Below are 13487 nucleotides of genomic sequence, written 5' to 3'. Positions count from 1 at the left end.
AATGTGAGAGAGAGAGAGAGACATTGATTGGTTGTCTTCCACACGACCCAGACAGGGACTAGGGATTGAACTACAACTGAGGTACTTGCCCTTGACTAGAATTGAACCCGTGACTCTTTGGTCCTTGGGCCGAAGCTCTAACTGCTGAGCCAAACCAGCCAGGGCTATATATTTATAGTTTTTTTTCTTTATTGATTTTAGAGAGAGGAAGGGAGAGGGAGCGAGAGAGAGAAACATCAATGAGAGAGAACAATGACTGGCTGCCTCCTGCATGCCCTGCACTGGGGATTGGGCACACAACATGGGCATGTGCCCTGACTGGGGATTGAACCAGCAACCTCTTGGTGCTTGGGTCAATGCTCAACCACTGAGCCACACCGCCGGGCTACATATTTATACTTTTAAATAAATATGCCAAAATATACATAATACTTTTGAAAGTTTGTAAAGAGGAGTACACCTTTGGTATAGAATTTGGCAATTAAAAAAATAAAAATGAGCCCTGGCCGGTTTGGCTCAGCAGTTAGAGCGTTGGCCTGCGGTCCAGAGAGAGCAGTTAGTTGGGTTCCCGCTAAGGGCATGTACCTTGGTTGCAGTTTGTCCCTGGCCCTGGTTGGGTTGTGGGGGTGGCAGCCACTCAATGTGTTCCTTTCACGTCGATGTTTCTCTCTCTCTCTCTCTCTCTCTCTCTCTCTCTCTCTCTCTCTCCCTCTCCCCCCCGCTCTATCTGAACATAAAATGGAAAAATGTCTTCGGGTGAGGATAAAAAAATAAATAAATAAATAAAATTAAAAAAATAAAAATGAGTATTATATAACTATCTGGTTCTCTTTAGATACTACATTTGTGGATATTTAAAAGTACCTTTTTTTAAAAATCCTCACCTGAGGATATTTTTTGCTATTTATCTTCACAGAGTGGAAAGGAGAGAGAGAGAGAAAGAAACATTGATGTGAGAGAGACACATCAAGTGGTTGCCTCCCACATGACCCTGACCAGGGCCAGGGACTGAATCACAACCGAGGTACCTGCCCTTGACCAGAATTGAACCCAAGACTCTGGTCCACAGGCCGATGTTGTAACCGCTAAGCAAAATCGGTCAGGGAGCACCTTTTATTTTTTAAGGACTAGTGAGACTTCTTTGCTCTTTAAAATTAGGATATGCATAAATATAGTAATAAAAATAGGAATCTTAAAAAGTGTATAAATGCAAAGATGTTCTCTCTTCACAAATGTATTACTCTTATGATGCAAAATTTCAGTTGTCTTTTTCTGCTTAAGTTCACTATTTCTTGTTGATTGATAAGATCTTAGGTATTAGTGTATTTGATTCTAATTAAAGGCGTGTGGAAGATGATGTTAATATGTACATAACTGCATTTAAATATTTTTTCCTTTTAAAGAAACTTACGGAGACATTTTTATGTGGAAAATTTGTGATTCTTATGTAAAAACGTTGATGAGGTTTTTGTTTCTTGGTTACTTTGATACTGGAAACACTATAATTTACAGAAAGCTGAAACCTGAATTTTCTCTATGTGGTAATTAAAACATGTAAGATGTTTGTACTTGGATTTCCAGTCTGTGCCTGAATAAATAACCAACTGCTCTAACAGGAGTGTGTGGATTTTTGGACAGCTTTGATTGGGGATTGGAATCCCAGGGCTCTTTTATTCACAACACATTGTGAAGCAGAGGGTTCAACATGGTATATGTACATCCATCAACTGAATGGATGCTTTTGACTTACTTTTTATTAAATCTTTCTTGAACTATGAGTTGCCATGGGAAATACAACTTTTTTTATTTTTAATTGTATAACTTATAGTTTAATTTTGTTCAACATTTTTTTTGGGGGGGAATATATCTTTATTGTTGAAAGTATTACAGATGTCCCCCCTCCTTTTATTTTCTCGATTGACATCACCCTCCCCATTCCCATGCCCTTCCACCCCCATACACACCTTCATTGCACTGTTGTCAGTGTCCACTGGTTATGCTTATATGTGTATAGGCATAAGGTCAGTCTGTTCCCTACTTCCGTTACTCTGGATCTTGATTTGTTTGACAGCTTATTGTGTTTGTTATATTCCACAAATAAGTTAAGTGTGCTCAACATTTTATTGGGATAATTTTCAAACATAACAGCAGAATTAAAAGAGTTTTACATTTACACTTATATCATCACCTAGATTTTACTCTTAACCTTTTTTTCTGTAGCTTTATTGAGGTATAATTTTCATACCATAAATAACACTCATCAGTTTTTAAATGTACAGTTTGAGTAAATTTAGCTCTTTAACTATAATCACAATCCAGTTTTAGAAGACTTACTCCCTTGAAAAAGTTTTTTTGTGCCCTGTTATAGTCAGTCCTCACTTCTACTCCTCAGCCAACTACTATTGCCTTCTCTTATTGTATTATATCATTTTCTAGAAAGTTCTTATAAAGGGAATTATATAATATATGTCTTTTGTGTCTGGCTTATTCCATTTAACATGAAGTTTCTGAGATTCATGTTATTTTATCATTGGTTCTTTTTTTATAAGTCTTTTTTTTGAATTTATCTTCAGATAGTGTGGGAGGGAAAGAGGGGGGAAGAGAGAGAGAGAAACATCGATGTGAAAGAGACATATCAACCAGCTGCCACCCACATGACCCCAACCAGGGCCGGGAACAAACTGCAAGCGAGGTACGCGCCCCTAGTGGGAACTGAACCTGGGACTCTCTGGTCCGCAGGCCGATGCTGTAACTGCTGAACCAAACTGGCCAGGGCTATAAGTCTTTTCTTATAAAAAACTTCTTATTTTGAAATCACAGAGAAGTCCATATACTCTTCACCCAGTTTTCCCCAGTGGTTACAACTTACATAAGAAAATAAGTATCTTTTTACAGTACACACTTTAATTTCTTTAAAAAAATGACTCCCTTAAAAATTTTAGTAAGTATGGTATTTTAATTTTACTTTGATTTTTCTTGGGTTCTAAATTAATTTTGTTTTCTTCAACCACCTTAGACAGTATTGAAATGATCAGTCTTGGGATGTTCAGTCATAGACCATTTCTGAATGGCAAATACAGGTTGATATGTTAATGTGTGATCAAAGAAGCTCATCATTGATCTTGATCTCTGGGCCCCGTGATGGAGATAGCACAAGAATACTACAGTCTTGATGATGAATTCCCAGCTTTGCCTGAAAAACTGTTAGGGTTAGAGAGATATTATTAACTTTCTATAATATCAGACCATCGACATTTTGGTATATCTGTAGGAATTGATGGGTATAAATGTGCAGGTTCAGCAATTTTTGTATATTATTGCAGGTGTTTAGAATTTCACCACCGTACTGACTTTTATTGATTTTTTAAAATAAACCAATTTAACTTTATTTTTGGCTACATGAAAAGTAAAACCAAGTTTAAAAGTTCAGTGTCAATATTTTCCTGGTAAATTCTTTCAAACCTCAGTAAATTAAAAAATGTGAGGTGTAACTTATTTTTCTCAGAATTGGTTTCCTGGTATTTATTGAGGAAATGAAAAACATGAAATTGAAATTAAGTTCTGATAGGAATGCAATGGAAAAATGTGTGCATTAAAGTACTCTGTTTAATATTTATACTTGAAAACCAGTGTTGAGATGTTTCAGGTCCAAACAAAGAAACATTATTTTGTAGAATAACATTTTTAGTTATGGTATAGAGAAACTGGAATACTCATTATCTGATCAGTTTTGATTGGAAACAGTATGTACCCTTGACCAGAATCGAACCTGCGACTCATTGGTCCATGGGCTGACGCTCTTAACTACTGACCCAAACCAGCCAGGGCTATACAGTTGAACTTTAAAAATGTTTTGAGTGAGCCCTGGCCGGTTTGGCTCAGCGGTTAGAGCGTCCGCCTGCGGTCTGGAGAGACCCGGGTTCGGTTCCCGCTAAGGGCATGTACCTCGGTTGCAGTTTGTCCCCGGCCCTGGTTGGTCGTGCGGGTGGCAGCCACTCGATGTGTCCCTTTCACGTCGATGTTTTCCTCTCTCTCTCTCTTGTTCTCTCTCCCTCCCACTCTATCTGTACAAAAAATGGAAAAATGTCCTCGGGTGAGGATTAAAAAAAAAAAAAAATGTTTTGAGTGAAACTTAAAAAAAAAAAAAAAAAAAAGAAAAGAAAAAAAGTTGGGAATGAGGAACAGACAATAGGCAAAGGTGAAAATCGAAGAACAGTTTAAAAAATAATCCAACAGAACCAGTGCCAGGTATGTCAAGAAGAGTCCTTTAAACCCTTGCTTTTAACTTACATTAAAACTTAATTTGATTATATATATGCAGATTCTCTCTCAACTCATTTCCTTTGGCATCTTTCTCTAGTGTATTAGGGATTTCATAAGCATCCAGTGCATTGGAAGGAACTTTTATTTTGTATCTGGAAATAAAGTTTAAGTTATTTGTTCAAAATAGTGATAGATTTCCTAAGCACTGGTTCAGTTCATTGTTACTAATGCTGTTTATTAAAAAATGGACAATATTGTCCTGTCCGGTTTGGCTCAGTGGTTGGAGCGTCGGTCTGCGGACCAAAGAGTCCCGGGTTTGGTTCCCACTAGGGGCACGTACCAAAAAAAAAAAGGACAATATCCCTGGCTAGGTGACTCGGTTGGAGTGTCATCCCACACAGCAAAAAGGTCGTGGGTTCGATTTCTAGTCAGGGCACATACCTAGGTTGTGGGTTTGATCTCCGGATGGGGTGCGCATAGGAGGCAACTGATTGATGTTTCTCTCTTCCCCCTTCCTCTCTGTAAAATCAATAAACATCCTGGGTGAAGATTTAAAAATTAATTAAATTAAATAAAATAAAGAATGGACAATATATGCTTATAAAACCAGTGAGAATGTGTTCACACCTTTTTTTATTGAAAAAATTCCAAGTTCTTAAAATGCAACTGCTTTTTTGTGATGTTTCAGGCTTACACCAGCCAGTTTGTATCCCTTGTGATGTTTGCCCTTATGATGTGTGATGACAGGATCTCCATGCAGGAGAGACGAAAAGAGATCATGCTTGGATTGAAAAGGCTGCCTGGTATGAAGATACTCTCATGCTATACTTTTGTTTCTCAAGGAGTCAGTAATGGGTGAAATTCTCTTCTTATCCTTGAAACTATGGCTTGTTGCTGTTTAGTCAACAAATCTTTCTACTTTTGCACCTTTGTACTTAAAAATCCCTCACTGAAATCACAAAGAAGTAGAAACACTGGTCTTTGTCGGTTGCTACCAATATATTATTGTTTTTATATTGGTTCTGTTTATTGTCCTTTTTTCATAGATGTTGGTAATGTTACTTTTTAACAGATTTGATTAAGGAAGTACTGAGCATGGATGATGAAATTCAGAAACTGGCAACAGAACTTTATCATCAGAAGTCGGTTTTAATAATGGGACGTGGCTATCACTATGCTACTTGTCTTGAAGGGGCATTAGTAAGTCTTCTTATAATTTCAGTCTATTCACTTATGGACCTGACACATAGTCATACTTATAGATTGAATGAAACAGGTGAAACTTTTACAAGTGCCTTTGTTTTTATGCATTCTGATTTGTTTACCTTGAGAAGGTGTAACAGTTGATACTTAATGCAAAAGTGAAAACCAAGAAGAGTACATTTCAGCATGATAACATGGGTTTTGCAAGTAACTTTGCTTAATTTGTTGTCCAAATATAAATAAAATAAAGATTAAGTTCTCTAGGTGTAGGATTTAATTCAGGTCAAACATTAACCAGGTAGAACAGTTACAAAGAAATATGAGTACATTCATGATAATTTAAAATCTTGAAAAAGTCCTTGTGGAGTTTAAAACTTCCAGTCACTTGTTGATATTATAGAAACAATGATCTGTTAGCCTGATTTACAGATCAGTGGTCCTTCAATACTTTTGGATAAATAGACATTGACTTTAGACATAGAATGTTTTGTGTAATATTTACTTAAGAATGGGTTTTTGAAAAAGACTGAAGACTAATCTAGTTCTTTCCTATTAGAAAATCAAAGAAATCACTTACATGCACTCTGAAGGCATCCTTGCTGGTGAATTGAAACACGGCCCTCTGGCTTTGGTGGATAAGTTGATGCCTGTCATCATGATCATCATGAGAGATCACACTTATGCCAAGTGTCAGAATGCTCTTCAGCAGGTGGTTGCCAGGCAGGTAAGCCAGGGGCTGCTGTGAGGATGCCTTGGGGTCTAAGAGTTGGACCACTAAAGCTTATTTGAATTTCATGACATTTAAAGGGCCCAACAGGCCCTGCTGGTTTGGCAGAGTGATTAGAGCGTCAGCCTGCGGACCAGATTCCTGGGTTCAGTTCCTGCTAAGGGCACGTACTTCGGTTGCAGTTTGTCCCTGGCCTCAGTTGGGGTCGTGTGGTTGGCAACCAGTCGATGTGTCTCTCTCACATGATGTTTCTCTCTCTCTCCCTCCTTTTCTCCTGCTCTATCTGAAGATTAATGCAAAAATGTCCTCAGGTGAGGATTTAAATAAATAAATAAATAAATAAATAGCCCAATAGATAGCTTACAAAACATGTTTAGCTTTACATGTAAGGAATTTGAGATTCTCAAGAGTCTCAAATTGACAGGACCCAGCTCATAAATTTCATAGTAGGCAGAACCAAGACCAAAACTGAACTCTTGGTCTCCGAATCTTGTCCTCGTCAATTAGCTTCTATTTTCCCTTTTAATTTAATATTCTAAATGTATATTTCAGGAGGAACTAGATTTTACATTAAAACTGCGGGTGCTGTGCTTAACTAAGTTTTCTTCAGAACATTTGGCTTTATTTATAAATCCCAAAAGGTATTAATCTCTACTCAAAATGTAGTTGTTATGAACTTGGGCATTGAAAGCAGGCAGACCTGGAATCACGTACAGATGGTTCCTGACTTATGATGGTTTGACTTAAGATTTTTCCACTTTACAATGGTGTGAAAGCAATATGCATAATAAATTACGTGAGTTATTCAAAATTTTGTTATAGGCTTTGTGCTAGATGATTTTGCTCAATTGTAGGCTAATATGAGTGTTTTGAACTTTCTAAAGGTATGAGCTTTCTAAAGGTATGCTAGGCTAAGCTATGATGTTTGGTAGGTTAGGTATATTAAATGCATTTTTGGCTTATATTTTCTTTTTATTAATTTTTAATTTTTTTTCTTTATTTATTTTAGAGAGAGAGGAAAGGAGAGGGAGAGGGAGAGATAGAAACACTGTTGAGAGAGAACATCCATTGGCCACCTTCTGCATGCCACCTACTGGGGATCTGGCCCACAACCTGGGCATGTGCCCTGACCGGGAATCGAACCCATGACCTCTTGGTGAATGGGTCGAAGCTCAACCACTGGAGCTATACCAGCCGGGCTGGCTTATATTTTCAATGTACAATGGGTTTATAAGTAGGGGAGCATCTATACTGAGTCTGGTATTTCTTAGTAGTGTGAGTTTAAATAAATTCCTGACTCCCGCAAAGCTTCCATTTCCTTTAAGCGAGATAAATCTGATTTACCACATAGGATTGTGAGTTTAAGTCTTATGTCAGTGAGGCCACATGTGAATTGTTGAGTGCAAAATTTTCACATTCACTTGCTACAGCTCTGCCTTTGCTTTCCAGTGATTGTGTGTGGCTTTCTTTCCTAGGGACGCCCAGTGGTGATTTGTGATAAGGAAGATACCGAGACCATTAAGAACACAAAAAGAACAATCAAGGTGCCCCATTCAGTGGACTGCTTGCAGGGCATTCTCAGCGTGATCCCCTTACAGTTGCTGGCTTTCCACCTTGCTGTGCTGAGAGGCTATGATGTAAGTGGTAGACCATTGCAGATATCTTGGGCTGGCTTTTTATCGGAGCACATTCTGATAGTTTTCCTTCTAAATATTTAACAATAACATTTGAGGAATCCATCAGATACATATCTGTCTCCTGTTACATTTGCACAGCCCAATTTGTAGGTTACATCGTAACATTTTCTTACCCATAGAATTTAAAGTAATCTTGGAGATTATTGCCACCATTGGAGATTACCTTCTTGGGGAAGCTCCACCTGTTTTTATTCTGTTTCCTAATTCTTTGTTTTAGGACTATCTCACATATTGCAGGACTTCTACAGTTCTTGGTTCCCCTAGTCATTGTGACAACCAAAACATCCTGCTCTTATACTTTTACTGTCCCCTCAGAGGGCTGCCACCTCTATAAAGGACCACTGGAACTCTGGCTCCTTTAGAATTCTTTTTTCTAACTGACTTCAAGTTTTCTAAAGATATGTTATGTGCCCTGGCCAGTTTGGCTCAGCGGTTAGAGCGTCGGCCTGCGGTCTGGAGAGACCCGGGTTCGGTTCCCGCTAAGGGCATGTACCTCGGTTGCAGTTTGTCCCCAGCCCTGGTTGGGTCGTGTGGGTGGCAACCACCCGATGTGTCCCTTTCACGTCGATGTTTCTCCCTCTCTCTCTCCCTCCCACTCTATCTGAACAAAATATCAAAAAATGTCCTCGGGTGAAGACTAAAAAAAAAAAAAGATATGTTATTTGACTGTATAATCTAATCTAATTCTTTGTAGTCTGTAATAAAGATGGTTAATAAACACATTTTCTGTTTTTACAAACAAAAATAATTTGCTTATAGGATCCCCCCCAGTTTTTTATAATTTCTTTAATCTTGTTCTTAATCTCTTTAATCTTTTTTTGCAGGTTGATTTCCCCCGGAATCTTGCCAAATCTGTAACAGTAGAATAAGGAACATCTGAAATCCTGGGCGATTAAGCATCAAAAGACACCTTTTGTATTTAAAACCTTGATTTAAAATATCACTCCTTTAAGCCTTTTTTTAGTAAATCCTTATTTATATATCAGTTATAATTATTCCACTCAATTTGTGATTTTTGTAATTACCTTATATTTTTCCAGTAATTTGTGGGGGAGTTTGAAAAATGGAATCTATATTCAAATCAGTATCAGAAACAGATTTAGCTCTCATTTTCTTGAAAAGATTCTGGGTGCTGGATTTCAGGACCCTCTACTTCAATCTGAGAGGATTGTGTGCTTTAAAAGTAATTGGCATTTGTCTTACCATGCTTTTATTAATTCAGACCAATGAAAGAGGAGTGCATCTATTAAGATCTAAAGCAGTGGTTCTCAACCTTCCTAATGCCATGACCTGTTAATACAGTTGCTCATGTTGTGGTGACCCCCAACCATAAAATTATTTTCATTGCTACTTCATAACTGTAATTTTGCTACTGTTATGAATTGCCATCGGAAATATGTGTTTTCCCCTGGTCTTAGGCGACGCCGGTGAGAGGGTCGTTCGAACCCCAAAGGGGTCGCGACCCACAGGTTGAGAACCGCTGATCTAAAAACCAGTCGCAATGAACTTGGACATTTGATTAAGGTTTTGCTAAGTTATATTACAGACAAGATGCTGTGATTTATTTTGAAATTTCTGTACTTAAAAATGGAAAACGTTTCTTGGCGGAATTTCTACCTAAGTTAGGTTAGCATTAGTCTCTTATATTTGTTGTTTGTTATCGGTAGTTTAGGAAGCTAAATAGTATATTAGTGCATTGTTTTTGTCCAGCCCTTAACAGAAAATATTTGTACAATTTCAGAGCACAAACTTTAAATTTGAGCTGCTTTGAACAACTGACATATTGGATATCCGACTGTTTTTTCATCTCCTAAAAGTGGTTTTTATTTCCTTGTATCTGTACCTTTTTTAACTCACCGCTGAAGGACATATTTTATCTTCCTCTTTGAAATCACCACACAGAGTTGTCATCAAATGTCTCAAATTAAATCAGTATTGATATATTTAGAATTCTTTTCAACTTTGTCCCAAAGAATTTCCTGCAGTTAATTTAACTTCCCTTTACTGACTTGTATAAAACTAGTCTAGTACCTTCCTGTGAATTTGGAAGCTCTTTGCAATTGTTTGGAAGATTTGCAAGTCTTTTGACAAATCATTTGACTATATGGTGATCGAGGCTTAGGAAAAGCTGTATGCTTTACACTGAAATTAATGAAGGATTTCATCAAATTTAGTACAGGCATACCTTGGAAATATTGCAGGTTTGTTTCCAGACCATCATAATAAAGTGAGTATTGCATAGATGAATTGTAATCTTTTTGTTGGTCGAAGGTCTCACCTTCAGTTTAAAAACACAACACCTGTGAAGCACAATAAAGTGAAGCACAATAAAGCGAGGTATGCTTGCATTACTTTCTAGGTATTTTTCTCTCTGTATTTTCTGTGTTCTATCCCTTAAATTTATTTAGGAATGAAGAAGATATAAATAAAGTGATATTGAGGTGACTTTAGCTGGTTAGTGTTAGAAATGGAACTTAACAATTTAGATTAAAATATTTAGAGTAGTCTGGCCTGTGTGGCTCAGTGGTTGAGTGTTGACCCATGCACCAAGAGGTTGCCAGTTTGATTTCCAGTCAGGACACATGCCCAGGTTGTGGGCCCAATCCCTGGTGGGGGGCATGCAAGAGGCAGCCAGTCAATGTTCTGTCTCATCAATGTTTCTATCTATCCCTCTCACTTCCCCTCTCTCTAAAATCAATAAAGAAAAAAAAATAAAGTAGTTAGAGTAGGCTACAAGTTTGATACTTAAAAAGTTGTAATTTCCTCGTGGATCCTTTTTGGCCAGATCTTGGAGGTTATAGCACAGTATTTATGTTTTGATTAAGTCCTTCTCTTTCAAAAGTTTTCACTTTAAAATTGTGAAGATATGGTATTTAGCATAATTATCTAAGGTCAGTCTTTTCCTTTTTTTGTGTTTGAACTTCTTGATGAGGTTAAGACTTTCTGACAGCTTTTACTGCAAGAGAAGCATAGAAGTAATTTGGGAGGACTCTCATTGATGGAATAGAAGCCTGATTGTTTTTAAAAATGAAATAGGATTACTCTTTGCATCATATGTATAGTTACTATAGATATTTATCTATTTTAATTGTTTCTAAGATTATTTTGTGTATGCCTGCTAGTTTTAGTGTGTAAATAGTGTCATTTTGTATGCTTGTTATATTAGCATTTTACACGATTTGTATGGGTTTGTAGCATTTCTTGATTTCGATGCAATATCTAGCCTGTCAAATTAATCTAAAGAGCAGTCAAGGTTTCTAAATTCTTGAGTCTAAAGGGCCAAGATTCAGAGATTCCCAACATAGATTTCACAGTGTTAAAAAATAAAATTTCGCCCTGGCCAGTTTGGCTCAGCGGTTAGAGCGTCGGCCTGTGGTCCAGAGAGACCCGGGTTCGGTTCCCGCTAAGGGCACATACCTCGATTGCAGTTTGTCCCCAGCCATGGTTGGGTTGTGCAGGTGACAACCACTCAATGTGTCCCTTTCATGTCAATGTTTCTCTCTCTCTCTCTCTCTCCCTCTCTCACCCTCCTACTCTATCTGAACAAAAAAATGGAAAAATGTCCTCGGGTGAGGATAAAAAAAAAAAATAAAAAAAAAAAAATAATAAAATTTCACCTAGTAAATTTGAAGCTCTAAGTGGCTTTATTTAAATGGGTACTGCATTGGGCAGCCTCCCGTCTGGCACCTGGAAGGGTGTGCCCTGTAAACTTTCTTACCGATCTAAAGTTTGAGTCAGCCTTCTGAGTGAAAACTAATACGTAATCAATCATTAGTTTTCACAATCTCAACCCCCTTCTCCCTCTGCCTAACACATACTTCAAAATAGGATAAGTTCTTAACCAAATATAAAAAACTAATGGTAAGAAAAAAGAAGTGATATTTTCCAAACATGGTTTCTCCTTCCTGTCCCTTCTTGCTTCCTACCCCATTTAATGTAGTGATTTTTAAATTCTTTTGAGTTATGAACATGAAAAGGACACTGTAGTGAGGCAAGCCACTAAGTGTGCCTGCCCAATTAAAACCAATGCAATGCAGGTACGAAAATCTGATTTGCAAGAAAGATATTCTATAAGAGAAGTCCTTTATATAAAAAGTTCTTTCTTGTAGTACATTAAAGTTTAAATTCAATCATATGTAGTATAGAGTTCCTTATCCCAGGCCATGAGCCATTTTTAGACATGGGGTCATGTGTAGCTTTTAACACGGCTTGTGACATGATTCTTACTTCGGGGTCAGCCCTTTGATCCTTCTTTAATCACCTATGCCATAGGAATAAATTATAAGAGAGAAGTTAATATTAAAAGATTTTAGTTTAACTGTATCAACAGCCTCTTATGGGCAAGTCACTGTGCTAGGAACTGAAAAGTGCATCTTGTTTAAAATAAAGCCTATTTGTCCCCAGATGGACTCATCACTAGTGAAGACTGGGATGATTGAAAAGGACAGGGTGAGAGAGTGGTGAAATGGAGTTGAGCTGGGTTGTTAAATGTCGTGAATGGATCTGTTCACTTAAATCATGGTCCAAGTTTTGGGGTGTATCATGTTCATGAGAGGTGAAATAAGCCACTACCACAGACTGTAGACCCCTGGATATGCAGTACTCTAAAGAACAGCACTCATTAAATGCAAAGGTGAAAAACAAGCCAGTACTACTAAAAGGGAACTGACACAAGGGGGTGTGCCGATGGGGCTGTTGGGTAAGGGAGCAGTCACAAATTTTCTTTCTTCAGTTTTATAGAAAATTGTTTCTGAGATGGTATTGTCTTCTTTTGAATACAAGTCACTTGGCCTGAGTTAATTATGCACATGGGAGGAAAGGAGCCTTTTTTAGCTCCTGGGTAATTTTACTTTATACTTCTGTTAACTCTTTAAGGGAGGAAAACCAGCTGAAAAGTTTGCTTTAACAAACATTTTAAGTAGTCCTTTGGGGTCAATTTTCTCTCTCTCTTTTAAAAATTAGAACATACTATAACAATAAAAGGAAAACACTAATGTTAACTAAGGTATGATACAACTTAAGTGACTTTTCTGAAAAAGCACAATGTCATTGAAAAGTGTTTATTGAAAAAGAATTTATAGTTCACATTGAATATGTGAAGGCCAAAGAAATTGAAGGGAATAGTAGGTTAAAAAAAAAAAAAAAGGATACTGTAGTCTTATATCCACATATTTTGTCGATTTTCTTTATACCAGAATACCAGATAGACTGTTTTACCCATGAAAGCATATTTCAGATTGCTTATTTTGTTTTTAGTGTTAGAATCAAGTTTAGAAGTTTTAACCCCTATATCAGTTTTCTCCCACAATGTTTAAAGATTGTTAATATTATCAGCATTTCCTTTGCTTGATTAATTTAACCACATCTTCAGATCTGTGACACGACAACCCATAGGACTGATAATATTAGCTTCACGCCAATAATATTCAGGGTTAAAATAAAAACCATAGTTAATTAGCAAAATGGTAAAGTTATAGCATATTAACTTGTAGGTCTGTAATAGGCTAAAGTGTTAAAGGAATATAGCATAAATAATGATTAGTGAGAACATTTTAGGAAATTCTAGAATTATCTTTCTTACTATACCAGTTTTCAAA

The 13487-nt window shown here is 37.2% G+C and overlaps 1 protein-coding gene across 1 annotated transcript in view; it reads left to right on the top strand.

The window, feature by feature from the left end:
* The window catches only part of GFPT1 (glutamine--fructose-6-phosphate transaminase 1), a 64626-nt gene extending 54225 nt beyond the window's left edge, over positions 1 to 10401 (top strand). Inside the window, exons 15-19 of the mRNA XM_036262705.1 lie at positions 4952 to 5066; positions 5336 to 5463; positions 6023 to 6190; positions 7669 to 7830; positions 8715 to 10401. Coding sequence (XP_036118598.1) covers positions 4952 to 5066; positions 5336 to 5463; positions 6023 to 6190; positions 7669 to 7830; positions 8715 to 8759 — 618 coding nt within the window. The 3' untranslated portion in view covers positions 8760 to 10401. The remainder of the gene's footprint in view (positions 1 to 4951; positions 5067 to 5335; positions 5464 to 6022; positions 6191 to 7668; positions 7831 to 8714) is intronic.
* Positions 10402 to 13487: the final 3086 nt, after the last annotated feature.

The sequence above is a fragment of the Molossus molossus genome, unplaced genomic scaffold (genome assembly GCF_014108415.1).
Source record: "Molossus molossus isolate mMolMol1 unplaced genomic scaffold, mMolMol1.p scaffold_m16_p_15, whole genome shotgun sequence".
Lineage (NCBI taxonomy): Eukaryota > Metazoa > Chordata > Mammalia > Chiroptera > Molossidae > Molossus > Molossus molossus.
This window is presented reverse-complemented; position numbering and strand designations above follow the sequence as displayed.